Source organism: Protomyctophum bolini, assembly GCF_963924005.1.
Source record: "Protomyctophum bolini genome assembly, chromosome: 22".
Lineage (NCBI taxonomy): Eukaryota > Metazoa > Chordata > Actinopteri > Myctophiformes > Myctophidae > Protomyctophum > Protomyctophum bolini.
In genome coordinates, this window is record NC_137883.1 from 36,068,047 (window position 1) to 36,095,546 (window position 27,500).

Below are 27,500 nucleotides of genomic sequence, written 5' to 3' on the forward strand. Positions count from 1 at the left end.
CTCCAATGAGACACTGAACCCCACCCTGCCTCCAATGAGACACTGAACCCCACCCTGCCTCCAATGAGACACTGAACCCCACCCTGCCTCCAGAAATTGAAGTGAGGGGCGCTAATATATTAAAGTCTAACTCATGTTGATTAGGTGTGTGTGTTACTGTGTGTGTGTGTGTGTGTGTGTGTGTGTGTGTGTGTGTGTGTGTTAACAGGTGGGTCTACCTGCCAAGTCGGGCGTGGCAGGTGGAATCCTATTGGTGGTTCCTAACGTGATGGGCATCATGTGTTGGAGCCCCCCGCTGGACAAACTGGGGAACAGCGTGAGAGGAATCCACTTCTGTACGGTAAATATACTTAATATTACTATAACTGACCACCAGGAACAGTCTGGTGACCACCAGGAATAGTCTGGTGACCACCAGGAATAGTCTGGTGACAACCAGGAATAGTCTGGTGACCACCAGGAACAGTCTGGTGACCACCAGGAATAGTCTGGTGACCACCAGGAATAGTCTGGTGACCACCAGGAATAGTCTGGTGACCAGTGTGGGTTAGCGTCCCCAGCCTGTGTCCTCCGTGAGGAGGTGAGCAGTGCCAGAATCTGGTTCTCCCAGTCCCGGCAGAGTAGTTCCGGAGCAACGGATTGTGTGGTCCTGGTCTTTCCCTAGTGGGTCTGATCGAGGGTACTACAGAGAGAAAGTGAGCGACAGAACATTATGTTATAATTTAGCTATTGAAAAATTTAGCTATTGAAAAATAGCAGATCTACGAGCTCATAGCTACGCTACGAGCTCGTAGGTCTGCTGTTATTGTTTTAAATCGTGAAAATGCGGCACAAATCTTTATATATTCTTTCAGAGCCAATGTTTTTAACTCAAATCTTTGCCTCTCAACGTAGGATTCCACAGTCTGTCAACTGTTAATAACTGTCAACTGTTGATAAAGTGTAAATGTGTATACAGTATGTAGAGTTAATAAAGTGTAATTATGTATCTTTCAGGACCTGGTTAATAATAAAGTGTAATTATGTATCTTTCAGGACCTGGTGGAGCTTTTTAACTTCCACAACTACGACAACCTGAGACACTTCGCCAAGAAACACGACCCCCGCAGAGAGGGGGGGGACCAGCGGGTAAGGTACCCCAAATATACCCCCAAATATACCCCCAAATATAACAACCAAATACCCCCAAATATACCCCCAAATATACCCCCAAATTTATAAAAATTTATATGGATTAAATAACCTCTGATTTAATGGATGTTACATTATGTATTATACAGCATTATGTTACATCCATACAGTTGTATTATGTTACAGACTGTATGTACAACATTATGTTACTCATACACTCACATTCAGCCCAAAAAGATAACCAACCCAATAACCGGTTTATTGGGAGCAGGAACTGATTGAGGATGTCTGTGTTTCTCTGTCTGTGTTTCTCTGTAGGTGAAGTCTGTGATCAACCTGCTGTTTGCTGCTTATACTGGAGACGTGTCGGCTCTGAGGAGGTGAGGAAAGAGTTAATTTATACTTATAAATCATTTACATTTACTCATCTGCCTTCTCTACAACACCCTGGACAACGCTCCACACGTCCCAGACTCTTCTCCCTTCTCTAAAACACCCTGGACAACGCTCCACACGTCCCAGACTCTTCTCCCTTCTCTAAAACACCCTGGACAACGCTCCACACGTCCCAGACTCTTCTCCCTTCTCTAAAACACCCTGGACAACGCTCCACACGTCCCAGACTCTTCTCCCTTCTCTAAAACACCCTGGACAACGCTCCACACGTCCCAGACTCTTCTCTCTTCTCTAAAACACCCTGGACAACGCTCCACACGTCCCAGCCTCTTCTCTCTTCTCTAAAACACCCTGGACAACGCTCCACACGTCCCAGACTCTTCTCTCTTCTCTAAAACACCCTGGACAACGCTCCACACGCCCCAGACTCTTCTCCCTTCTCTAAAACACCCTGGACAACGCTCCACACGCCCCAGACTCTTCTCCCTTCTCTAAAACACCCTGGACAACGCTCCACACGTCCCAGACTCTTCTCCCTTCTCTAAAACACCCTGGACAACGCTCCACACGTCCCAGACTCTTCTCCCTTCTCTACAACACCCTGGACAACGCTCCACGCGTCCCAGACTCTTCTCCCTTCTCTAAAACACCCTGGACAACGCTCCACACGTCCCAGACTCTTCTCCCTTCTCTACAACACCCTGGACAACGCTCCACACGCCCCAGACTCTTCTCCCTTCTCTAAAACACCCTGGACAACGCTCCACACGCCCCAGACTCTTCTCCCTTCTCTAAAACACCCTGGACAACGCTCCACACGTCCCAGACTCTTCTCCCTTCTCTAAAACACCCTGGACAACGCTCCACACGTCCCAGACTCTTCTCCCTTCTCTACAACACCCTGGACAACGCTCCACGCGTCCCAGACTCTTCTCCCTTCTCTAAAACACCCTGGACAACGCTCCACACGTCCCAGACTCTTCTCCCTTCTCTACAACACCCTGGACAACGCTCCACACGTCCCAGACTCTTCTCCCTTCTCTAAAACACCCTGGACAACGCTCCACGCGTCCCAGACTCTTCTCCCTTCTCTACAACACCCTGGACAACGCTCCACGCGTCCCAGACTCTTCTCCCTTCTCTAAAACACCCTGGACAACGCTCCACACGTCCCAGACTCTTCTCCCTTCTCTACAACACCCTGGACAACGCTCCACGCGTCCCAGACTCTTCTCCCTTCTCTAAAACACCCTGGACAACGCTCCACGCGTCCCAGACTCTTCTCCCTTCTCTAAAACACCCTGGACAACGCTCCACACGTCCCAGACTCTTCTCCCTTCTCTACAACACCCTGGACAACGCTCCACACGTCCCAGACTCTTCTCCCTTCTCTAAAACACCCTGGACAACGCTCCACGCGTCCCAGACTCTATGTTGTTTAGACACATGTTGGGTTCATTGTTCAGATTTAATTCAGCAACTTGTCTAATCGTGTGTGTGTGTGTGTGTGTGTGTGTGTGTGTGTGTGTGTGTGTGTGTGTGTGTGTGTGTGTGTGTGTGTGTGTGTGTGTGTGTGTGTGTGTGTGTGTGCGTGCGTGCAGGTTCGCGTTGTCCTCCATGGATATGGAACAAAGGGATTATGACTCCAGAACAGCCCTTCATGTAGCAGCAGCAGAAGGTTTATTATTATTATTATTATAAAATATATAATATTATTATATGTATTATTATTATATAAGGAGGAAGAATGTGTTAAGAAAAAGAGTGTGCAGTAATTATTAAAATGACTTTTTTCTGTGGACACGCCCACCGGGTCATTAAACTCCTTGAACGCCAGAGGGCTACTTAGACCGCTCGGATGGAACGCTCTGGCCTGGCGAGGCTAGCCTGCTAGCCTGCTAGCTTCCATCACTGTTTTCATCAGTGCTAGGCTGGATTCCTGATGTGTGTGTGTGTGTGCGTGTGTGTGTGTGTGTGTGTGCATGCGTGCGTGCGCACAGGACATGGAGAGGTGGTGAGGTTCCTGCTAGAGGCATGCAAAGTCAACCCTGTTCCCAAAGACAGGTAAGAGATTACATTAGATTATATTACATTATAGATTATATTACATTATAGATTACAGTATAGATTATATTACATTATAGATTATAATTATTACATTATAGATTACAGTATAGATTATATTACATTATAGATTATAATCATTACATTATAGATTACAGTATAGATTATATTACATTTCAGATTCATTAGATTACACATTGTTATAAAGACAGGTAAGAGAGTTTTTGTGATCAAGGTCTCATTAATTAATTTTATTTATTAATTGTGTGTTTATTAACACTCCGAGTGGCCAAAACGGAGTTCTCCGTCCTATGAAATAGTTACTGAGAGTGTCTCTACAGGCTGAGAGCGACTGAGCAAAACATTCATTCAATGTCATTTCCGGTTGGGACGTCATCCAAAGTGGATGAGATCGAAAATCTCAACCCATTCTGACCTGAGATCAGATTCTAAAAATGTCTTCTACATCCTGACAGTTTTCATTCTGACCTGAGATCAGGTCATCTAAAAATCGTCAGTCGCTCTTCGATTTTTAAAAATATTTTGCAGACGTACAAGCTCGTAGTAGCGTAACACCAAAAGGGTTCCCGCCCAGAATGGGTTAGAAACGTGAATAACTCTTAAACCTAAATCAACGCTTCCAGTTCTAACCAAAGAACTATGTTTTTAGAGACGGTCCCGTCGCGAGCAGTCGCGTCAACCCTTCCCGTTTGTTGTTTTGGCTACATCTAGCTACTTCTAGCTCCTTCCCAGATGGCGCGGAGCAACCTTGAAACGGGCTGTGACGTGAAGCTGCAAATCTCTGATTTAACGGTTCCGCCCCCCCCCCCCCCCCCCCCCCCCGGGCGGTCAGAGTGTTTTAATTGGGTGTGTATTAATGAGGGGGCGTGTCTTCCAGGTGGGGGAACACCCCCATGGACGAGGCGCTCCACTTCGGACACCACGAGGTCGTCAAGATCCTCCAGGACTACGACAACCAGCCCCGCCCCCCCAAGAGCTCGGACGAGGCCAAGGAGACGGCGGAGAAGAACCTGGACGGCCTACTGTAGCCTCCAGGGGGCGACGTTGTTGTTGTTGTCGTTGTTGTTGTTGTTGTTGCTCCCATAGACATGTATAAAGGCTATAGATGGCTCACGGCGGAGTCCCTGACGTATAGTTCACGCGGCGGCCATCTTGTATGTTCTAACGGCGGCTCAAACTAAAACCAGTCGTAACTCCTCCCCTCAGATCTTTGGCGGATTTACAAACGTGTTGGTTTATTACAAACGTTTGTCCACGTGGATGTGATTCAGGATTATCTGCTTTTATTTTGTTTTTTTATATGAACGTCGTGTAAAAGCATATAAGTATGCGTGCGTCTCTGACGTTTATAACAAACCGAACCGTTTAAAAAGGTACATGCCCCATAGAGACAATGTTACGAGTGGTTATTTAAAAAGTACATGTCCCATAGACACAATGTTATGAGTGGTTATTTAAAAAGTACATGCCCCATAGACACAATGTTATGAGTGGTTATTTAAAAAGTACACGCCCCATAGACACAATGTTATGAGTGGTTATTTAAAAAGTACACGCCCCATAGACACAATGTTATGAGTGGTTATTTATAAAGTACACGCCCCATAGACACAATGTTATGAGTGGTTATTTATAAAGTACATGCCCCATAGACACAATGTTATGCTGCCCCGAGGTAAGATGGCCGCCATGTAGCAACGTCGCTCTCCATTGGCCAGAGTGCGGGTCTAGCGCCATCTAGCTTTCTTATATATATATATATATATGGTTGCTCCCTCTGTGACTGTAGCCACCAGGGGGAGCTGTTGTTCCCTTTCAGAGATACCCCCCCTCCATGCTGTAGGGGGCGCCGTTGTTCCTCCCCGTAATGCTGCAGTCTGTGGACCACCATGCTAAGTTGTTATGCTAACATGCTAACTGTTTGTTTCCGATAGATAGACCAACATGCTAACTAAGTTGTCATGCTAACATGCTAACAGTTTGTTTCCGATAGATAGACCACCATGCTAACTAAGTTGTCATGCTAACATGCTAACAGTTTATTTCCAATATAGACCACCATGCTAAGTTATTATGCTAACATGCTAAGTTGTCATGCTAACATACTAACTGTTTGATTCCGATAGATAGACCGCCATTCTAACTAAGTTGTCATGCTAACATGCTAAGTTGTTATGCTAACATGCTAACTGTTTGTTTCCTAACGGTAACCGCCAGACGGCTTCACTTCTAGGCTTCATGGGGTTGGAAGGGTTTAGAACTCTATAGTTTAGGGTTTAGGGTTTCAACCTCTAGGGTCAACCTCTAGGGTCAACCTCTGGGGTCAACCTCTAGGGTCAACCTCTAGGGTCAACCTCTGGGGTCAACCTCGTTCTGCTTCGTTTTGTTGTAGACTGGGATAAATCTCCCAGCATGCTTTGCACTCAGGCTGTAACATTGCTGCTGCTTCATTCATTTTATAGACGTTGTATTTTTGAGATGCTATAAATTGTTGCTGTCGAGAGGAAACCACCTAACTCCATGTTTTGTTTTGCATAAATCAGTGTGTCTGTGTGTTGGTTAAAACAATATTGAACCAATGGAAAGTAGTAGAAAACACATCGGACAAAAACCTCTTAACTCCATTGGACCCTCAAACTGTCTGCTAAAGCAGCTAACTCCACCACCTCTCCCCCTCTCAAACTGTCTGCTATAAAGCAGCTAACTCCACCACCTCTCCCCCTCTCAAACTGTCTGCTATAAAGCAGCTAACTCCACCACCTCTCCCCCTCTCAAACTGTCTGCTATAAAGCAGATAACTCCACCACCTCTCCCCCTCTCAAACTTTCTGCTATAAAGCAGCTAACTCCACCACCTCTCCCCCTCTCAAACTGTGCTATAAATCAGCTAACTCCATCCCTGATGAGGCAGTATTAATTATATACAGCATTAGTATTGCTTTCTTTTCAAAATATGAGGTTTTCTTCATTTCCATTTCCTGAAAAATGAACATTTTGGAGTCAGCTGGTTTCCTCCCGACAGCACATAATGTAATGTTGCGTGCGCACGTTCAGATGAAACGATGCAGTCTACCATTCATTGTCAATGGAAGCCAGCAACACGGTGATGCGTTTTTGCATGGTTTCACCTGAACGCACCGCTATGACGCGGTGGTGCGTTTTTACATGGTTTCACCTGAACGCACCGCTATGACGCGGTGGTGCGTTTTTGCATGGTTTCACCTGAACGCACCGCTATGACGCGGTGGTGCGTTTTTGCATGGTTTCACCTGAACGCACCGCTATGACGCGGTGGTGCGTTTTTGCATGGTTTCACCTGAACGCACCACAAGCTGTAAATTGTTTATTGATGTACATTGGAGGTAGAGCAGTTATGTGTGACATGATGACATCACGATGACATCATGATGACATCACGAGGACATCATGAGCAGCTAGAGATGTTCAATGTATTCTTGGAATATAATGAATATAAACAGTGTTGTTGTGGGATGCACTTAATACACTACAATACCCAGAATCCACCACTATGGGACGCACACGCAGCCTATAGACATTCCACACTCTCAGAGTCACAGACCCGTAAGGGTCCATTTGGTTCCACGTGTTGCACTCTCAGAGTCACAGACCCGTAAGGGTCCATTTGGTTCCACGTGTTACACTCTCAGAGTCACAGACCCATAAGGGTCCATTTGGTTCCACGTGTTGCACTCTCAGAGTCACAGCCATTTGGTTCCACGTGTTACACTCTCAGAGTTTAGGGTCCATTTGGTTAATACTCTAGTCTAAAAGTATGCCAGCCCTATATGTGGAACTCGTAAAACATCATTATAAAATAATTATAATGTAGTCATATAATTATAATCATACACCGGTAGTTATAACAGGTGAATGTAATGAATATATTTTACTATATAGTAGTCATGTTAGTCAGCATATTTTATAGTAGTCATGTTGTTAGTAAATATATTTTATAGTCATGTTGTTAGTCCATATATTTGACTGTAATAGCACGATCATCTTTCATGTCCATAATATGCAGTGTGGTGGGGTGTGTGTATTATATTAATATCATATTAATATAATACAGTTATTGGTGTGTGAAATATTGTTATTGGTGTTTATTATTGTTTTGTTGTAAAATAACTCGTTTGAGTTGAATGGGGGAAATGTTGTTCAATATTATATTCTATATAAATATTAGTATAAGTAATCTTTAAATGTTATATTTGACCCAGCCTCCAATGAACCAGCATTCATTCATTCATCCATTCAACCATTAATTCACCCATTAATTCATTCATTCATTCATTCATTCTACCATACATTAATTAATTAATTAATCCATTCCTGCATTTATGAATAGTTACATAATCTTGCATTGGAGATTGGCAGACAGTACAATTTATTGTTTTATTTTGGTTTAAATCCCCCAAAATGTCTGGATGGATTCCAGATTTAATTTGACCAAAGTTTATATTTTTATTTTTTTTAATGAATGAGATGTTGTTCATTTGCTTCTAATCACATTATGACATCATGCATATCATTATGACATCATGTATATCATTATGACATCATGTATATCATTATGACATCATTATGACATCATGCATCGTTTAGTTTGATCCAATCATAAAGTTGTGCCTTCTTTTTGCCCAGGAGTCCAAAATCAGATCTGATTTTTTTTTTGAAAGATTTCATTAATTACAGATTAACACAAAACAATCTGTATTTACAGTAAACGCCACATTAAAAAAAGTTATATTTTAATTTCCAAAACTTCCCCCCTAAAGATAAAAATAGTGAAAACCCATGATGTATCTCACAACGCATCGAGAGCTTGTAGATCTGATGTTGATGCTATTTATTGTACGGCCTATAGGGGGCGCAATAAGAACCAGAGCTGTAGTGAATGTAAACATGTTAATTAGTTCAGTGGTTCCCAGAGTGGGGTCCGGGGACCCCCAGGGGTCCTTGAGGGAGTTCCAGGGGGTCCGGGGACCCCCAGGGGTCCTTGAGGGAGTTCCAGGGGGTCCCCAGCTAAATGATAGTTAGGGACCAAATGGACCCTTATGGGTCTGTAGCTCTGAGAGGGTACAAATGGAACCAAATGGACCCTTATGGGTCCACTTGGGGGCCCTTGAAATTAAACGGGTTGAAAATCACTGCTAGAGCCAAATTCAATGAGTGTCATTGTGGGAGGTCCAGTTTGGGAACCACTGAACTAGTTAGTTAGTTAAAAGCTATTTGTACCCAAAGCTTAAAACATAGGGGGGGCGCTATACCCCTATAGCCCCATAGGGGGCGCTATACCAATGTGTTGAACAAACAGAATGTATGAACAATAGTGTTTGTTGTCTGAATGTAAACAATACAAAATGTAAACAATACAAAATGTAAACAATACAAAATGTCAACAATACAGTAAGAATGTCAACAATACAGTATGACTGTCAAATCACTGTGTTCTTATTCACGCACACACACACGCGCACACTGACACACACGCACGCACACTGACACACACGCACGCGCGCTGACGCACACTGACACGCACACGCGCACACTGACACACACGCACGCGCGCACACTGACACACACGCACGCACACTGACACACACGCACACACACTCACGCGCACACACGCACGCGCGCACACTGACACACACGCACGCGCGCACACTGACACGCACGCGCGCACACTGACACACACGCACGCGCGCACACTGACACGCACGCACGCGCACACACACGCACGCGCGCACACTGACACACGCACGCGCACACACTGACACACACGCACGCACGCACACTGACACACACGCACGCACACTGACACACACTGACACACACGCACGCACGCACACTGACACACACGCACGCACACTGACACACACGCCCTGACGCACGCCTTCTTTCTGGAAATATTTGTTTTCCGCCCGTTGGAACGTCACCGACCCAGCGTTCCCAGTAGGTCATCCTACTGGGATAACCAGTAGGTTGACCTACAGCGTTCCCAGTAGGTCATCCTACTGGGATAACCAGTAGGTTGACCTACAGCGTTCCCAGTAGGTCATCCTACTTACCACCTTCACTGAATGTGGCCCGGAGGTTAATATCAACTGGCGGCCCCCAGGGGCCACTGCATGCGGCCCCCACCTTCACTGAATGTGGCCCTCAGGTTAATATCTGAACATTGATATATTATAATTACTAGTATTAAAATGTTTTTTTTATGTCCAATGCATTTGTATTTAGTTCATAAAGTTAACCTAACTATAATTGCATTTTAAATTTAAAAAAAAACTTTTCAGGATTCCAATTCAAAAATAGTAATAATTAAGACAAATCTGGATTTCAATTAAAATATAGCAACGCGTTTTGAGCTTGTAGATCAGCTAATTTTGCTACGACGGTAATATCCATCGTGGCCCATCTGGAGAGAGTGTGGGAAATGTTCCTTTTTCCACTGAGGAAAACTAAATGAAAACTATAAGCTTTGACGACTAAAACTAAGACTAAATATATTGACAATTTCGTCAACAAATAAAAAACTAGACTCAAATGTTATAGGAGGGGACTAGTGGACAAGAGATCCACTAGGAAGGGACTAGTGGACAAGAGATCCACTAGGAAGGGACTAGTGGACAAGAGATCCACTAGGAAGGGACTAGTGGACAAGAGATCCAGTATAAGTAATTTTACACTTGGTTTGCATGCTGAAAATATCAGATCGGCTATTTTCAGCATGTGAAAACCTGACAGCATCAAGGCTCGCCAAAATACATTTAAGTCGACTAAATCAACTGTATATTTAGTCGAGACTAAAATGTGACTAAAACTAAGTGAAAACTATTCAAGAGACTATGACTAAAATTAAAATAGAAATTTGCTGCCAAAAACAGCACTGGTGTGGACAAAACAAACGCATTTCTCATTGTTGTACAGTTTGTAGATGTTAATTTGTTTACAGTGAGTTAATTGTTAATTTGTTTACAGTGAGTTTTAGCACATGTGCTGATTTTCACCACCTGTCCACAGGAGACCTTTATAAAAATACCTTTTGATTGATTGATTGAAGTATTAACAGTTTGCAGAATTACAGTACATTTCAAGCACAACTCAATAGAAAAAAAACTGTGAGTGTACGACACCATAACAGCATTGAGCTTGTTTACAAGAGGGTCCACCTTGTTCAATTCATCATAACATTTAGAGACGTACAAATAGACACTTCTATATACTATAGGTTCAGGTTTTAGTCGGTTTGAGAGCAGTTTTAACAGTTAAACTTTAGTTTAAAAAAACCCAATCAAGTACAAACAAGACATACATAGGCCTACTAGTAATATTTACAAGATTACAATATCCATTAAGTAAACATAATCACTCCGGTAACAGACAGGTCAGTTGATTTGATTTCAACCATAGTTATTAGGATGTCCGTTTGATTCTACGGTCGGTGTCTGTCGCCCTCAAGTGGACAACATCAGCAACAACAGGTCTACTACACAGGTCGCTGTGAACAGTTTTGCAGAATTACAGTACATTTAAAGCACAAACTCAATACAATGACTGTTAACTGTGAGTGGACGACCCAATTAAGCATTACACTTGTTTACAACAGGGTCCACCTTGTTCAATTAATCAAAACATTTAGAGACATACAAATAGACGCTTCTATAATAGTTAAAGAACAGAACAGGAATTCATCATAAGGGGAAAAAAGGGACCAACAACAATATAAACAGTTTTTCCTTATATATTCATATATAATATATTATACAATAGTTATTTATTTAGTTATTCTTATTCATGTTTGTCTTAGTCTTGTTATAAGGGTCAATAATAGCAGACCACGTTTTTAACACGCAACGTCCCGCCCGTTCATTGGACGGCAACTCTTCAGACACGCCCACTCCCGTGGCCCCTTCGGTGCCGTGATTGGACGAGCCGATGCTGGGCTCATCGTCTCTCCATCGGAAGGCACCGCCGCGGTGACCCACGGGAAATGTAGTCTTTCGTGTGTAACTTTACGGTGGAGCCACGGCGCTCCAGCCCGCCGGTAAGAAATACAACACCCCGAGATGCAACGCGGCAGGGGGCGGGGCCTCGGACTGTGGACACACGGAGTTCAGAATTCATTCAGTGAGTTTTGTATCAACAATGACAACAGAAGGAACGTGAGTTTAATTACATTAATAACATTAGTTTATAATGTTATATATTGTATTTATTTAGGACGTGGTGTCCTTAATGTCGTGGTTTAAGGTTTTAGTGAGCAGAAAACAAAAGACTTGAATTGATAAAAGAAGATAAATCTATATTTTATAATAATAGCTATCAGGTGTAACAGGTAACTCACACAACTCACACCGCTGCTTTGCAGTTAAATTAATAACCCAGTTTAATTACAGTTCATGGTGAAATACTTTGTTGTGTTTACATTATACTGTTTAATTTCAGTTTATGGTAAAATACTTCAGGTGTTTACATTAAAAGGTGTATGTTGTGTTTACATTATAAGGTGTAGGCTACTTTGATTTAAGTATTTATTAACAGTTACAGTACATTTCAAGAACAACTCAATACAAAGACTGTGAGTGGACGACGGTTTACAAGAGGGTCCACTTTGTTCAATTCATCAAAACATCAAAAAGTACAGGCTGAAACCGAGGCAAAACAACAACCAAAACAAAACAGAGAAAATAAACAAAACATTTTTTTTAGAACTTATTGTTTGATTCCCCGGACGGGCCGGAAAGATCTGGGTTTGGGAAGTGATTGGTCATCACTCACCCAACACCGCTGAAGTGCCCTTGAGCAAGGCACTGAACTCCCAGGTGCGTGCGTGCGTGCGTGCGTGCGTGCGTGCGTGCGTGCGTGCACCCATGATTTACTTTCGGTGTTGGTAATAATTTGACAGACTGAAGTGACCAATGTCGGCTGTGAATAAGTTCATGTGTTGCCTAATTATATTCTGTACATTTACTTAGGGCTTGTTTGGACTCAAGCACTGAGACACGTGATGTTATATCAGAAGCAACTGAAAATATTTGTGCCCTTGATAATGTATTTTATAAATGTGGACTCAAGTAAAGAAATCGAAGTGTGTGTGTGTGTGTGTGTGTGTGTGTGCGCGTGCGTGCGTGCGTGCTCGTGTGTGTGTGTGTGTGTGTGTGTGTGTGTGTGCGTGCGTGCTCGTGTGTGTGTGTGTAATCCACGACGTAACTCGAGAACCATTCGCCCCTACCGACTTCAACTTCGACACACCATTAACCATTATTTTAAACTTTACCTGTTGAAAAATAGCAGATCTACAAGCTCGTAGCACTTAGATCTGCCATTTTTTGAAATATCGTGAAAATGTGTGCAAATCTTTGAATATATATTCTTATTTCTTTCACAGTGAACGTTGTTCAAAGATAAGTGTTGGGAGTTTGGAAGGCTGGAAGCACTCGCTTCTCAGAAAATACTCGACTTTATGGTCATTTTTTAAATAATTGGGACCATCATTTTCCAAAAAGAATATTATGACATGAGAAATGAGACTAGTGACTGGAAGCAGAAAGTATTCATGACCATGTATATTAAGGTGTCTGCATATTAAAGGGACATTCCGTATATTAACAGTTGTCTGCGTATTAAAGGGACATTCTGTGTATTAAAGGCCATTCCGTGTGTTAACAGGTGTCTTCGTATTAAAGGGACATTCCGTGTGTTAAAGGGACATTCCGTGTGTTAACAGGTGTCTTCGTAGAAGAGGAGGTCCGTATAAAACGGAACCGGCCACAGACCTTCATCGATGGAGGCTCCGCAACGAAGAGGGCCGACAGACCTGGACCTACCTGGAGCCCCAGGAGGCCCCCGAGGAGACCCCGGGACCCCAGGACAGCCTGGACCCCCAGCAGAGGCCTGGGGTCCATCCCAGAGGCCAGCAGAGCATGTTGGAGGCCTTCTCCGTCGGACTGGGCACCGTAAGTTAACCCATTCTGACCTGAGATCAGATTCATACCAGGTTTTCCACTGGACACACACTGGTCTGATTAACCCATTCTGACCTGAGATCAGATTCATACGAGGTTTCCACTGGACACACACTGGTCTGATTAACCCATTCTGACCTGAGATCAGATTTAAAAAAATGTCAGTCGATTTTTGCTGCTATTTAAAAAAAATAGCAGACCTACAGGCTCATAGCGCGCCACCGAGTGGCGCGCTATGAGCTTGTAGGTGTGCTATTTTTTGAAAAATCAGAATTGGAACGTCCCTAAATATTGAACGTCCCTTGTAGACATTGATATACAACCCGTTCTCAGAAAATAGCTGATCTGCAAGCTCACTTCAGGCCAGTGGTCCCCAAACTGTTTCATGTCAAGGACCCCCAAATCGACACACATTAGCCCACAGACCCCCATTTGAAGAGATATGCCAGGGGACCCCATAGATTGTTACGAATCTAGCAGTGTCACGGACCGCCAGTGTGACATGCATTAGTCCATGGACCCCCCATTTGATGGCATTTCTGTCTCTGGGACCCCCAATTTATATTGTAAAATCAATGTTAATTAACTCTGAGAGTGTACAAATGGACCCTCATGGGTCCATTTGGTTTCAAACTATCCTGGGGTTCCCCCATAACCCACTTTGGAAACCTGTAGATCGGCTATTTTGGGAGAAGAGATGGAACGTAAATATAACATTGCTGTGGTTATGATGAAATACATATTGTTGTGGACTTTTACTGATGTGGTGGATTGGAGGCGAGTGGTAAATGATGCCACAACAACAAGGGTTTCCATGGGATGTTTACTTGTCAGAACGTCGGCAGAGTTACAGAACTGTTAATAATAATAAATAATAATAAAACTTTATTTGTATAGCACCTTTTATGACATGAAATGCAGCTCAAAGTGCTTTACAGAAAAATGGAGAATAAAAGAAAAGCAAAAAAACAAGCAGTAATGCAATACAGTGAGGACATGAATAACAAATTCAATGTTGTAGAAGTGGGTCTTGAGCTGAGCTTTAATAATGTCTACAGAGGCTGCCTGTCGAAGGTACAGTGGGAGTTTGTTCCATGCCGACGGCCCGTAGAAGCAAAAAGCTGCTTCCCCGTATTTTTTAGTTGCCATTTTTTTAGGCAAAGCGAGCAGGCCAGCAGTGAAAGACCTTAGGGGGCGGTTTGGGACATATTTAGGCAGGCAGTCATGTAGGTAGGAAGGTGCGAGACCATTGAGAGCTTTATACACAAGTAAAATAATTTTAAAATCAATCCTAAAAACAACCGGAAGCCAGTGCAGTGAATCCAAGATATGTTGCAGATATGTTGACAGAACTTGCCACAAATAACGGCAAGTATAGTTAAACTCACACTGACTCTTTGCACAAGTCTTTCTTTGGTTTCCGTGGTTCTCAGGCAGAGACGGAGGAGGAATCACTCAGACGTCCATACACATAGAAAACCTGGAAAACAACAACACACTAAACTGGCGGGCTCCACAGAAACTACCCAGAACCCTCTGAGGCTAAGAAGATCCAATCAGAACACATTAGACTTAGTAACTAGTAACTACACACACTATAGAGCGGCGCAGTCCCTCCCCCTTTCAGAACAACGAACGGCCCAGGAAATGAAAACCAACCCAATGCATTTCCCCATTTTTATTTATTTTTATTTAAAGACCTTTTTAAGCGTCGTACGAAGCTAACTCTTGTCGTGACAAATCATGACAACACACACAATATTTTGGACCAAACAAATAATTACAAAGAAGAAAAACAACAAAGAAAGTGTTGTAACCTGCCGTTTTTTTCTACTTTCTAATTCTTTGTTTGGCCCAAAATATTGTGTGTGTTGTCATGATTTGTCACGACAAGAGTTGGCTTCATACAACGCTTAAAAGGTCTTTAAATAATTTGAAAAATGGGGAAATGCATTGCGTTTTCATTTCCTGGGCCGTTCGTTGTTCTGAAAGGGGGAGGGACTGCGCCGCTCTATAGGCTTACAGTAGCAAGGCACAGGATGGCAGTTCCCTCGTTACAATATATTGTAATCTTGGTAGCCCACCAGAATGTAATTCAGCTAGATATAGCTCATTCTGACACCTGCTCAACAGTTGTACCTGATTAATTGATTATTGTATTAACAGTTTGTATAGAATGGGTACAGATATATATATCATATACAGGGTTAGAAAAAGGAAAAACTATTTACAGTATATAGAAAGAAGGGGCTGTGGTCACTGTGTTCATTGTTTTTAATATCATTAAAGAACAGAGTAATTTTCTATCATGTTCTATTGCAAGTCGTGGTATGCTACATAATGACAATGTTGCAACGCCGTAGCATATCGTTAGTTCACGTGAGGTAACGTTAACCTTTACTAGAGATTGCGATGTTTTTGGCGATGCAGATTGTTAATACATTCAAATAATATTGGTTATTATTATATTTCTCCATAATAAAGGACGTGATGTTGCTCCGTTTTAAGTCCCGTCGCGATATACCTTCAAACGAAGGGGATTCTAATACCCCTCGCCCTCTGCCCTACCCCTCGCTCCAAAAATAATTGAGAAAACCCTTCCTCCTCACGTGAACGTGCATCAGCAAGGGGAAGGGCTAAGCGCCATGAAGGAGGGGGTAATTGGGAAAGGGCCTTAGTCTTGTTTTCTCCTCTCCTCAACACTTAGGCCCAATCCCAATTCGTTTTTTAACCCTACCCCTCAGCCCTTGCCCCTTCCCCTTGTCCCTACATAATGAGTGTCAAGGGGTAGGGAGATAAATCATCCCCCTAGGAATTGGAACGTCCCTAAATATTGAAGGTCTCTTGTAGATATTGATATACAACCTGTTCTCAGAAAATAGCTGATCTGCAAGCTCACTACCAGTGGTCCCCAAACTTTGATGGCATTTCTGTCTCTAGGACCCCCAATTTATATTGTAATATCAATGTCAATTAACTCTGAGTGTACAAACTATCATTTAGCCGATAACCCACTTTGGAAACTGCTTTCCATTTGATTTAAGCTGTAGAGATGGAACGTAAATATAACATTGCCGTGGTTATGATGAAATAAATATATTGTAATTTTGTCTCATGTTGGTAGCCCACCATGCAGAATGTAATTCAGCTAGATATAGCTCATTCTGACACCTGCTCAACAGTTGTACCTGATTCATTGATTATTGTATTAACAGTTTGTATAGCATGGGTACAGAATGATATAGGGTTAGAAAAAAGGAAAAACTATTTACAGTATAGAAAGAAGGGGCTGTGGTCACTGGTCATTGTTTTTAATATCATTAAGAACAGAGTAACTTTCTATCAATGAAAATGCCATCGTGATTCATCTCCATCCAATGTAGGCCTACAGTCTGCACAGCAGCTTGCAATCTGTTTCCATAGCTGGTTTGCCTGGGGGGGAAAACAACAAGCATTGCTAATTAGTTATGTAAGTTTTGCAACTTGTGGGGATTAGCTTAACATTGGTCATGATAAAACCATAGCTATCACTGCAGCGAGTAGCCAACGTTATGCAGTGTCAGCGTTATGTAGGTACAGTAGGCTATTTCACGGCTTTTAAGAGCTCCAAATGTTGACATATCGTGGTCTGGGGGGTCGGACTGATGCCTGCTAATAAGCTAGCTTGCATCCGAGTTGTATCACCGGCGCACCGGCGATAAATAAAAAAGAATAAAGCGCCGATGCGGTGCCAAATGAATGGGTAACGTTGTATGAATGCAACGCCATATCGGCGTACCATATCGTTAGTTCACGTGAGGTAACGTTAACCTTTGCTAGAGATTGCAATTTTTTTGGCGATGCAGATTGTTAATACATTCAAATAATATTATTATAATATTTTTCCATAATAAAGGACATAAAAGTCTTCTTACCTCGTCCGCCTTTCAGCCCTCAGTGATGTTGCTCCGTTTTAAGTCCCGTCGAGACATCCCTTCAAACGAAGGGGATTCTACCCCTCGCCCTTGGCCCTACCCCTCCATCCAAAGACAATTGAGATAACACTTCCCCCTCACGTGAACGCGCATAAGCAAGGGCAAGGGCAAGGGCTAAGGGCCAGGACGAAGGGAGGAATTGGGATTGGGCCTTAGTCTTGTTTTCTCCTCTCCTGAATACTTAGTCTTGTTTTCTCCTCTCCTGAATACTTAGTCTTGTTTCTCCTCTCCTCAACACTTAGTCTTGTTTTCTCCTCTCCTCAACATTTAGTCTTGTATTCTCCTCTCCTGAACACTTAGTCTTGTTTTCTCCTCTCCTAAACACTTAGTCTTGTTTTCTCCTCTCCTCAACACTTAGTCTTGTATTCTCCTCTCCTGAACACTTAGTCTTGTTTTCTCCTCTCCTCAACACTTAGTCTTGTATTCTCCTCTCCTGAATAGTTAGTCTTGTTTTCTCCTCTCCTCAACAGTTAGTCTTGTTTTCTCCTCTCCTGAACACTTAGTCTTGTTTTCTCCTCTCCTCAACACTTAGTCTTGTTTTCTCCTCTCCTGAACACTTAGTCTTGTTTTCTCCTCTCCTGAACACTTAGTCTTGTTTTCTCCTCTCCTGAACACTTAGTCTTGTTTTCTCCTCTCCTCAACACTTAGTCTTGTTTTCTCCTCTCCTCAACACTTAGTCTTGTTTTCTCCTCTCCTCAACACTTAGTCTTGTTTTCTCCTCTCCTGAACACTTAGTCTTGTTTTCTCCTCTCCTGAACACTTAGTCTTGTTTTCTCCTCTCCTGAACACTTAGTCTTGTTTTCTCCTCTCCTGAACACTTAGTCTTGTTTTCTCCTCTCCTCAACAGTTAGTCTTGTATTCCCCTCTCCTCAGCACTTAGTCTTGTATTCTCCTCTCCTCAACACTTAGTCTTGTTTTCTCCTCTCCTCAACACTTAGTCTTGTTTTCTCCTCTCCTGAACACTTAGTCTTGTTTTCTCCTCTCCTGAACACTTAGTCTTGTTTTCTCCTCTCCTGAACACTTAGTCTTGTATTCTCCTCTCCTGAACACTTAGTCTTGTATTCTCCTCTCCTCAGCACTTAGTCTTGTATTCTCCTCTCCTCAGCACTTAGTCTTGTTTTCTCCTCTCCTCAACACTTAGTCTTGTATTCTCCTCTCCTCAACACTTAGTCTTGTTTTCTCCTCTCCTCAACAGTTAGTCTTGTTTTCTCCTCTCCTCAACAGTTAGTCTTGTTTTCTCCTCTCCTGAACACTTAGTCTTGTTTTCTCCTCTCCTCAACACTTAGTCTTGTTTTCTCCTCTCCTGAACACTTAGTCTTGTTTTCTCCTCTCCTCAACACTTAGTCTTGTTTTCTCCTCTCCTGAATACTTAGTCTTGTATTCTCCTCTCCTCAACACTTAGTCTTGTTTTCTCCTCTCCTCAACACTTAGTCTTGTTTTCTCCTCTCCTGAACACTTAGTCTTGTTTTCTCCTCTCCTCAACACTTAGTCTTGTTTTCTCCTCTCCTCAACACTTAGTCTTGTTTTCTCCTCTCCTCAACACTTAGTCTTGTTTTCTCCTCTCCTCAACACTTAGTCTTGTATTCTTCTCTCCTCAACACTTAGTCTTGTTTTCTCCTCTCCTCAACACTTAGTCTTGTATTCTCCTCTCCTCAACACTTAGTCTTGTTTTCTCCGCTCCTCAACAGTCAGTCTTGCCTCCATGACTGTCTGTATCATAAAGAGTCACATATGGATGCAGCTGCATACGTTGTGTTGCTTATTTTATTTCTAGAACATTGTAACATATTATATTATTTTATTTCTCTAACATTGTAACATATTATATTATTTTATTTCTAGAACATTGTAACATATTATATTATTTTATTTCTCTAACATTGTAACATATTATATTATTTTATTTCTAGAACATTGTAACATATTATATTATTTTATTTCTCTAACATTGTAACATATTATGTTCTTTTATTTCTAGAACATTGTAACAGACCGGTATTATATTGTTTAACATGTCTCTACAGAGCGGCTTCATAGCAGACGGTGAGCCGGTGAACACGGCAGCGGAATCTTCTCTGAAAGGAATGAACTTCTACAGCATGCTGCAGGCAGAGGACGGACACTGGGCCGGAGACTACGGAGGACCGCTGTTCCTGCTGCCAGGTATTACCTTCAACCCTGAACCCTGTTCCTGCTGTCAGGTATTACCTTCAACCCTTTTCCTGCTGCCAGGTTTTTACTTTGACGATGGAGAAGGCCACTATAGTTCCACACTCACTCCAGAGGGCCACTATAGTTCCATACTCACTCCAGAGGGTCAATATAGTTCCACACTCACTCCAGAGGGCCACTATAGTGCCACACTCACTCCAAGATTCAATTCAAGATTCAATAATTTATTTGCCATGTCAACAAGTTGATAGGAATTTGTCTTGGTTCATACTCAACATATACAGACAACCATAGATACACAAACAAGAAGGACAGTACAATACAAAAACCAGCAGCATATGAAATTACATTCAGTTTTTTTTAAAGTGCTATATGCATATACTGTACTATGAGTTCAGATGTCTAATGGCTACGGGGTAAGTGCTATCCCTGAAGCGACATGTAGAGCTCTGGATACTTCTATATCTCCTGCCTGATGGGAGGAGATTGAAGAGGTGATGTGCAGGATGGGAGTTGTCTGCAATGATTTTATTTGCCTTCCTAATTATTCTGGTGGAATAGAGTGAGGAAAGTGTTTTTTGATGCGCGACATACTACTCTTTCCAGCTTTGATTTGTCTTGAGAGGTTGTGTGACCAAACCAGACAAGCATGGAGAAGGTGAGAACACTTTCAATAGTGGCCCTATAGAAGTGAGTCATGGCTGCTTGGCTGACTTTGAACTTCTTAAGCTGCCGCAGGAAATAGAGACGCTGGTGTGATTTGCTTATTATGAGACTGGTGTTAAGATCCCATGATAAGGATTCATGGATGGTGGTCCCTAGGAACCGGAAGGAGGAAACTCTTTCTACCTCTTCCCCATTGATGAAGAGGGGGGGGAGGGGACACGATTTCTTTTTCCTAAAATCTATGAACATCTCTTTGGTTTTAGAGATGTTTAGAATCAAGTTGTAACTCTCACACCATCTCACCAGCTCCTCTACTGCTCTGCGGTAGTCGGTTTCAACCTCGTGGTAATAAGACCTACTAAGGAGGTGTCATCAGCAAACTTATACATCATAACTGTACTAAAGTGAGATTGACAGAAATGAGTGTATAATGAGTACAGAAGTGGAGAAAGGACGCACCCCTGGGGGGCCCCAGTGTTCGAGCCTCGACAGCGAGACGAGATCACCTATTTTGACCACCTGTTTCCTGTCACATAGAAAATTAAAGATCCATTTACATAGATGTGTGCTGACGCCTAGCTCCTGTAGGGTTGAAATCAGCTTCCCAGGCACTATTGTGTTAAATGCGGAGCTGAAGTCAACAAAAAGTACACGAGCATAGGTGGATCTGGATTCTAGATGTTGAGTAATAGTGTGCAGACAGAGGGACACTGCATCATCTACACTCCTATTTGCTCTGTAGGCAAATTGGTGGGGATCTAGTGCTATGCTGGACAGGTGTTTACATACCAGTCGCTCAAAGACTTTCATAATGACAGATGTTAGGGCAACAGGCCTATAGTCATTAACACAGGTGATATTATTTTTCTTTGGGACAGGAATGATAACCGCAGATTTAAAGCAAGCAGGCACAGTACAGAGTTCAAGTGACCAGTTGAAAATAGAAGTGAGGACAGGTGCAAGTTGGTCGGCACAGTGCTTTAGTGTGGCAGATGACACGCCATCAGGCCCTGCCGCCTTTCTGGGGTTTTGCTGACGGAGCAACAGTCTGACATCATGTTCATGTATGTTGGGTGGAGAGTCACCCTGCTCTCTTGGAAAAGAGGGGGACTGATGGTCTTCACTGTCGAACCGACAATAAAAATCATTAAGCCTCCCAGGAAGGGAGGGGTCCAGGTCTGGAACATGGTGCTTGGTTTTATAGTCAGTGATGTCCTGCAAACCCTGCCATACACCTTTGATGTCATTTGCTTGCAGTTTGTTTTCAAGCTTCACTTTGTAGGAGGCCTTAGCCTTAGACACAACACGCTGAAATTCATATTTCAGTCTCTTATAATTCCCCATATCTCCACGTTTATAAGCAGCATGTTTCTCCCTACAAAGCGATCTCACTTCATTGTTGAACCAGGGCTTGCTGTTGTTAAAGACCCTAATGGTCCTTGTGGGAATGCAAACACTTTCACAGAAGTGAATATAGGATGTAACAGTGTCAGTGTATGTGTCAATATCCTGACCGTCAGCCCAGAGGTTAGTCCATTCTGTGGACTCCAAACAGTCCTGTAATGTATCTATGGCTTGTATAGACCATTTCCTACATAGTTTGACAGTTGGTTTTGCCACCTTTTAGTTTCTGTCGATACTTAGGGACTAGTAGAATGGTGTTGTGGTCGGACTCACCGAGAGGAGCTCTAGCCACTGCATGATATGCCCCTGGGATGGTGGAGTAGCACTGGTCCAGTGTTCTCTCCAACCTGGTGGCGATGTTGATCTGAGGTTTGTATCTAGGAAGAGCCTTCTTCAGGGATACGTGATTGAAGTCCCCCAGCGCGAGCACAACTGTGTCGGGATTGTTATTTTCCACCTCCGTGATGTTCACGGACAGCTGCTGCATGGCAGACTGGGCAGCGGCGCTCGGAGGGATGTAGACCACATATAGTGTGACAGAAGAAAACTCTCTCGGTAGATAGAAAGGTTTACACTCCACCGTGAGACTCTCTAACTCAGGAGAGCATGATTGTGACAGTATTCTGGTGTCTGTGCACCAGCTCCTGTTGATATAACAGCAGACACCGCTCTCCAGAGGGCCACTATAGTTCCACACTCACTCCAGAGGGCCACTATAGTTCCACACTCACTCCAGAGGGCCACTATAGTTCCACACTCACTCCAGAGGGCCACTATAGTTCCACACTCACTCCAGAGGGCCACTATAGTTCCATACTCACTCCAGAGGGTCACTATAGTTCCACACTCACTCCAGAGGGCCACTATAGTTCCATACTCACTCCAGAGGGTCACTATAGTTCCACACTCACTCCAGAGGGCCACTATAGTTCCACACTCACTCCAGAGGGTCACTATAGTGCCACACTCACTCCAGAGGGTCACTATAGTTCCACACTCACTCCAGAGGGCCACTATAGTTCCACACTCACTCCAGAGGGTCAATATAGTGCCACACTCACTCCAGAGGGTCAATATAGTGCCACACTCACTCCAGAAGGTCAATATAGTGCCACACTCACTCCAGAGGGCCACTATAGTTCCACACTCACTCCAGAGGGCCACTGTAGTTCCACACTCACTCCAGAGGGCCACTATAGTTCCACACTCACTCCAGAGGGCCACTATAGTTCCACACTCACTCCAGAGGGCCACTATAGTTCCACACTCACTCCAGAGGGCCACTATAGTTCCACACTCACTCCAGAGGGCCACTATAGTTCCACACTCACTCCAGAGGACCACTATAGTTCCACACTCACTCCAGAGGGTCAATATAGTGCCACACTCACTCCAGAGGGCCACTATAGTTCCACACTCACTCCAGAGGGCCACTGTAGTTCCACACTCACTCCAGAGGGCCACTATAGTTCCACACTCACTCCAGAGGGCCACTGTAGTTCCACACTCACTCCAGAGGGCCACTATAGTTCCACACTCACTCCAGAGGGCCACTATACTGCCACACTCACTCCAGTGGGTCAATATAGTGCCACACTCACTCCAGAGGGTCACTATAGTTCCACACTCACTCCAGAGGGTCAATATAGTGCCACACTCACTCCAGAGGGCCACTATAGTTCCACACTCACTCCAGAGGGCCACTGTAGTTCCACACTCACTCCAGAGGGCCACTATAGTTCCACACTCACTCCAGAGGGCCACTGTAGTTCCACACTCACTCCAGAGGGCCACTATAGTTCCACACTCACTCCAGAGGGCCACTATACTGCCACACTCACTCCAGTGGGTCAATATAGTGCCACACTCACTCCAGAGGGTCACTATAGTTCCACACTCACTCCAGAGGGTCAATATAGTTCCACACTGACTCCAGAGGGCCACTATAGTTCCACTCTCTGACTGTGATCATGTGACTGATCATGTGACTGTTTCAGGTCTCCTCATCACGTGTCATGTGACCAGCATCTCGCTGCCTGAAGCCTGGAGGAGAGAGATGATACGATACCTGAGATCTGTTCAGCTGTTCGACGGGGGCTGGGGTCTGTAAGTATCTGTTAAACTGACCTGAGATCTGTTCAGCTGTTCGATGGGGATTGTAAGTATCTGTTCAGCTGTTCGATGGGGTCTGTGAGTATCTGTTCAGCTGTTCGATGGGGTCTGTGAGTATCTGTTCAGCTGTTCGATGGGGTCTGTGAGTATCTATTCAGCGTTGGGGGCTAGATTGCGAGTTATTAATCTTTTAAGACTTTCGTTTTCGTCGGCTAAACAGGGGAGGGAGTTTTTCGATGACGTCTCACTCTTACTATACTTCGTCCTGAGCGTTCTAGGTGTTAAGTAGAATCAGGGTTTGTGCAATAATAACAGCTGCAATTAAGCTTGTACAGTGCAATATATCTATCTATCTATCTATCTATCTATCTATCTATCTATCTATCTATCTATCTATCTATCTATCTATCTATCTATCTATCTATCTATAGCACAAGTTAACGGTGTTTAATAGCAGTAGTAGTACTAGTACTAGTAGTACTAGTAGTAGCAGTAGTGGTAATAGTACTAGTAGTAGTTGTATAATAGTATATTTTTCTTCCAGACACATCGAGGACAAGTCGACGGTGTTCGGCACGGCGCTGAGCTACGTGTCGCTGAGGATTCTGGGAGTGGACCCAGACGACCCGGACCTGGTGCGAGCACGAAACAACCTCCACAGCAAAGGTCAGAGGTCACACGATTTAGACTTAATGACACACATGTTGGACAACAGATTAAAGTAGGGGTTGGCCCAGGTACCCCTAGAGGTACCTACAGGTACCCCTAGAGGGGGGAAGATTCTCTCCCAGGTACCCCTAGAGGGGGGAAGATTCTTTCCCAGGTACCCCTAGAAGGGAAGATTCTTTCCCAGGTACCCCTAGAAGGGAAGATTCTTTCCCAGGTACCCCTAGAAGGGAAGATTCTTTCCCAGGTACCCCCTCATCCTCGCAACACCGATAAGTAAATTTGCAACCTTACATTTAGATTCCATTGGAACTATTTGTATTAAAACGTTTCAATCAGTCACAACACATTTACACAACATTTATTTAACCCATTTAGACCTGAAGACGATTCTACAAATGCATTCTAAATCCTGACAGTTTTCTGAAAAACCTCATGTTTCTATGTCAGTGGTTCTCAAACTGTAATCAAACCCTTTACTGGTACAGTTTGATAACATGCAGACCCATACAGAGAAACCCTTTACTTGTACAGTTTGATAACATGCAGACCCATACAGAGAAACTCTTTACTTGTACAGTTTGATAACACAGACCCATACAGAGAAACCCTTTACTGGTACAGTTTGATAACATGCAGACCCATACAGAGAAACCCTTTACTGGTACAGTTTGATAACACAGACCCATACAGAGAAACCCTTTACTTGTACAGTTTGATAACACAGACCCATACAGAGAAACCCTTTACTGGTACAGTTTGATAACATGCAGACCCATACAGAGAAACCCTTTACTTGTACAGTTTGATAACATGCAGACCCATACAGAGAAACCCTTTACTTGTACAGTTTGATAACACAGACCCATACAGAGAAACCCTTTACTTGTACAGTTTGATAACATGCAGACCCATACAGAGAAACCCTTTACTTGTACAGTTTGATAACATGCAGACCCATACAGAGAAACCCTTTACTGGTACAGTTTGATAACATGCAGACCCATACAGAGAAACCCTTTACTGGTACAGTTTGATAACATGCAGACCCATACAGAGAAACCCTTTACTTGTACAGTTTGATAACATGCAGACCCATACAGAGAAACCCTTTACTTGTACAGTTTGATAACACAGACCCATACAGAGAAACCCTTTACTGGTACAGTTTGATAACATGCAGACCCATACAGAGAAACCCTTTACTGGTACAGTTTGATAACATGCAGACCCATACAGAGAAACCCTTTACTTGTACAGTTTGATAACATGCAGACCCATACAGAGAAACCCTTTACTGGTACAGTTTGATAACATGCAGACCCATACAGAGAAACCCTTTACTTGTACAGTTTGATAACATGCAGACCCATACAGAGAAACCCTTTACTTGTACAGTTTGATAACATGCAGACCCATACAGAGAAACCCTTTACTGGTACAGTTTGATAACACAGACCCATACAGAGAAACCCTTTACTTGTACAGTTTGATAACACAGACCCATACAGAGAAACCCTTTACTGGTACAGTTTGATAACATGCAGACCCATACAGAGAAACCCTTTACTTGTACAGTTTGATAACATGCAGACCCATACAGAGAAACCCTTTACTGGTACAGTTTGATAACATGCAGACCCATACAGAGAAACCCTTTACTGGTACAGTTTGATAACATGCAGACCCATACAGAGAAACCCTTTACTTGTACAGTTTGATAACATGCAGACCCATACAGAGAAACCCTTTACTTGTACAGTTTGATAACATGCAGACCCATACAGAGAAACCCTTTACTGGTACAGTTTGATAACATGCAGACCCATACAGAGAAACCCTTTACTGGTACAGTTTGCATGTTATCAAACTGTACTACTAAAGGGTTTCTCTGTATGGGTTTATGTTGACATGGTCACTCCTCTAGAGGGCACTGCAGGGTTAGGGTTATATGTATGTTATGTGTGTGTGTGTGTATATATATATCCTGCTACCCTAATAGACAGGGGTACATAAGCACATGGCCGTTTATCCAACAGCTTTCTCCGACCAAACCACACTTTTACCAGACATCTCTATATGCTAAATAAATTCGCCACACTCCCAGAAAACATATAGACTACATTGCATTCGCCAAAAATGTCTTATTTACTGTTTAAATATTACTTTTCTCAAACACGCTATTCTTGCTCAACCTCTACAGCCTACGTCAGAATCGTCATGTTGGCGTCTACTACGCCAACTACGTTCACTTAATGGGGCCAGTCCTTCACAGTGACACACGCGTTAGATCAACCACGCGACCGGGATGGTTTCTACCCCTCAATGTCGTATTTGCTGCGCCCTTCTAATGCTGCGCCACGCCTACTCTATACTGCTCCATAGACAGCGACTCGAAGTCGAACAGCAGCAGCAGCTCGCCTCCGTCACAATTTAAAGCCCACAGCACTGCACAGCCCCACACCCAAATGAATCGAATTAATGAATAAGGCGCTTATATCGCTTTTGCTCAGTGGATGGGACATTTACATTAAAAGCTATCGGATGGACGCGTGGACAACGGCATGGTTGTGTGCACTCGGAGGGAAAGGTTCCATATAGCTTCCATGCTAGCTGCTTCAGACACAGGGGAGGGGAGTGAGATGGCCCGCCTCACGGGACTCCAGTGCGAAATAGCGCTTATGCAACAATTACCCTAAAAACAACACCACAACTCAATGTCATTGTGAATAAGAATTTCGAGCAAAAAAAATATTTTTGGAAGGACACTTTCAACCAGTATGAAGCTAAATGTGGAAGCCGTGTGTGTCACACCAAAACGGGTGACCTATATAATCCTGTCACGCCGTGCATTCTGTGCTTGCGTGCGCATTTCCCAAATCTCAGTCATTTATCCACACATCGCT

The 27,500-nt window shown here is 43.4% G+C and overlaps 2 protein-coding genes across 6 annotated transcripts in view; both read left to right on the forward strand.

The window, feature by feature from the left end:
• The window catches only part of LOC308310340 (glutaminase kidney isoform, mitochondrial), a 36,722-nt gene extending 27,650 nt beyond the window's left edge, over window positions 1–9,072 (forward strand). For 3 of the 4 annotated variants that reach the window (XM_080756656.1, XM_080756657.1, XM_080756658.1), the window contains exons 13-18: window positions 209–340; window positions 1,036–1,128; window positions 1,450–1,511; window positions 3,129–3,205; window positions 3,528–3,591; window positions 4,490–9,072. In XM_080756656.1, the coding sequence (XP_080612782.1) occupies window positions 209–340; window positions 1,036–1,128; window positions 1,450–1,511; window positions 3,129–3,205; window positions 3,528–3,591; window positions 4,490–4,640 (579 nt within the window). In that variant the 3' untranslated portion in view covers window positions 4,641–9,072. The remainder of the gene's footprint in view (window positions 1–208; window positions 341–1,035; window positions 1,129–1,449; window positions 1,512–3,128; window positions 3,206–3,527; window positions 3,592–4,489) is intronic. The other variant, XR_013963487.1, reaches the window with a different exon arrangement.
• Window positions 9,073–11,776: 2,704 nt separating this feature from the next.
• The window catches only part of lss (lanosterol synthase (2,3-oxidosqualene-lanosterol cyclase)), a 51,267-nt gene continuing 35,543 nt past the window's right edge, over window positions 11,777–27,500 (forward strand). For both annotated transcript variants that reach the window (XM_080755721.1, XM_080755720.1), the window contains exons 1-5: window positions 11,777–11,797; window positions 13,363–13,591; window positions 19,599–19,737; window positions 23,814–23,922; window positions 24,473–24,594. In XM_080755721.1, coding sequence (XP_080611847.1) covers window positions 11,781–11,797; window positions 13,363–13,591; window positions 19,599–19,737; window positions 23,814–23,922; window positions 24,473–24,594 — 616 coding nt within the window. In that variant the 5' untranslated portion in view covers window positions 11,777–11,780. The remainder of the gene's footprint in view (window positions 11,798–13,362; window positions 13,592–19,598; window positions 19,738–23,813; window positions 23,923–24,472; window positions 24,595–27,500) is intronic.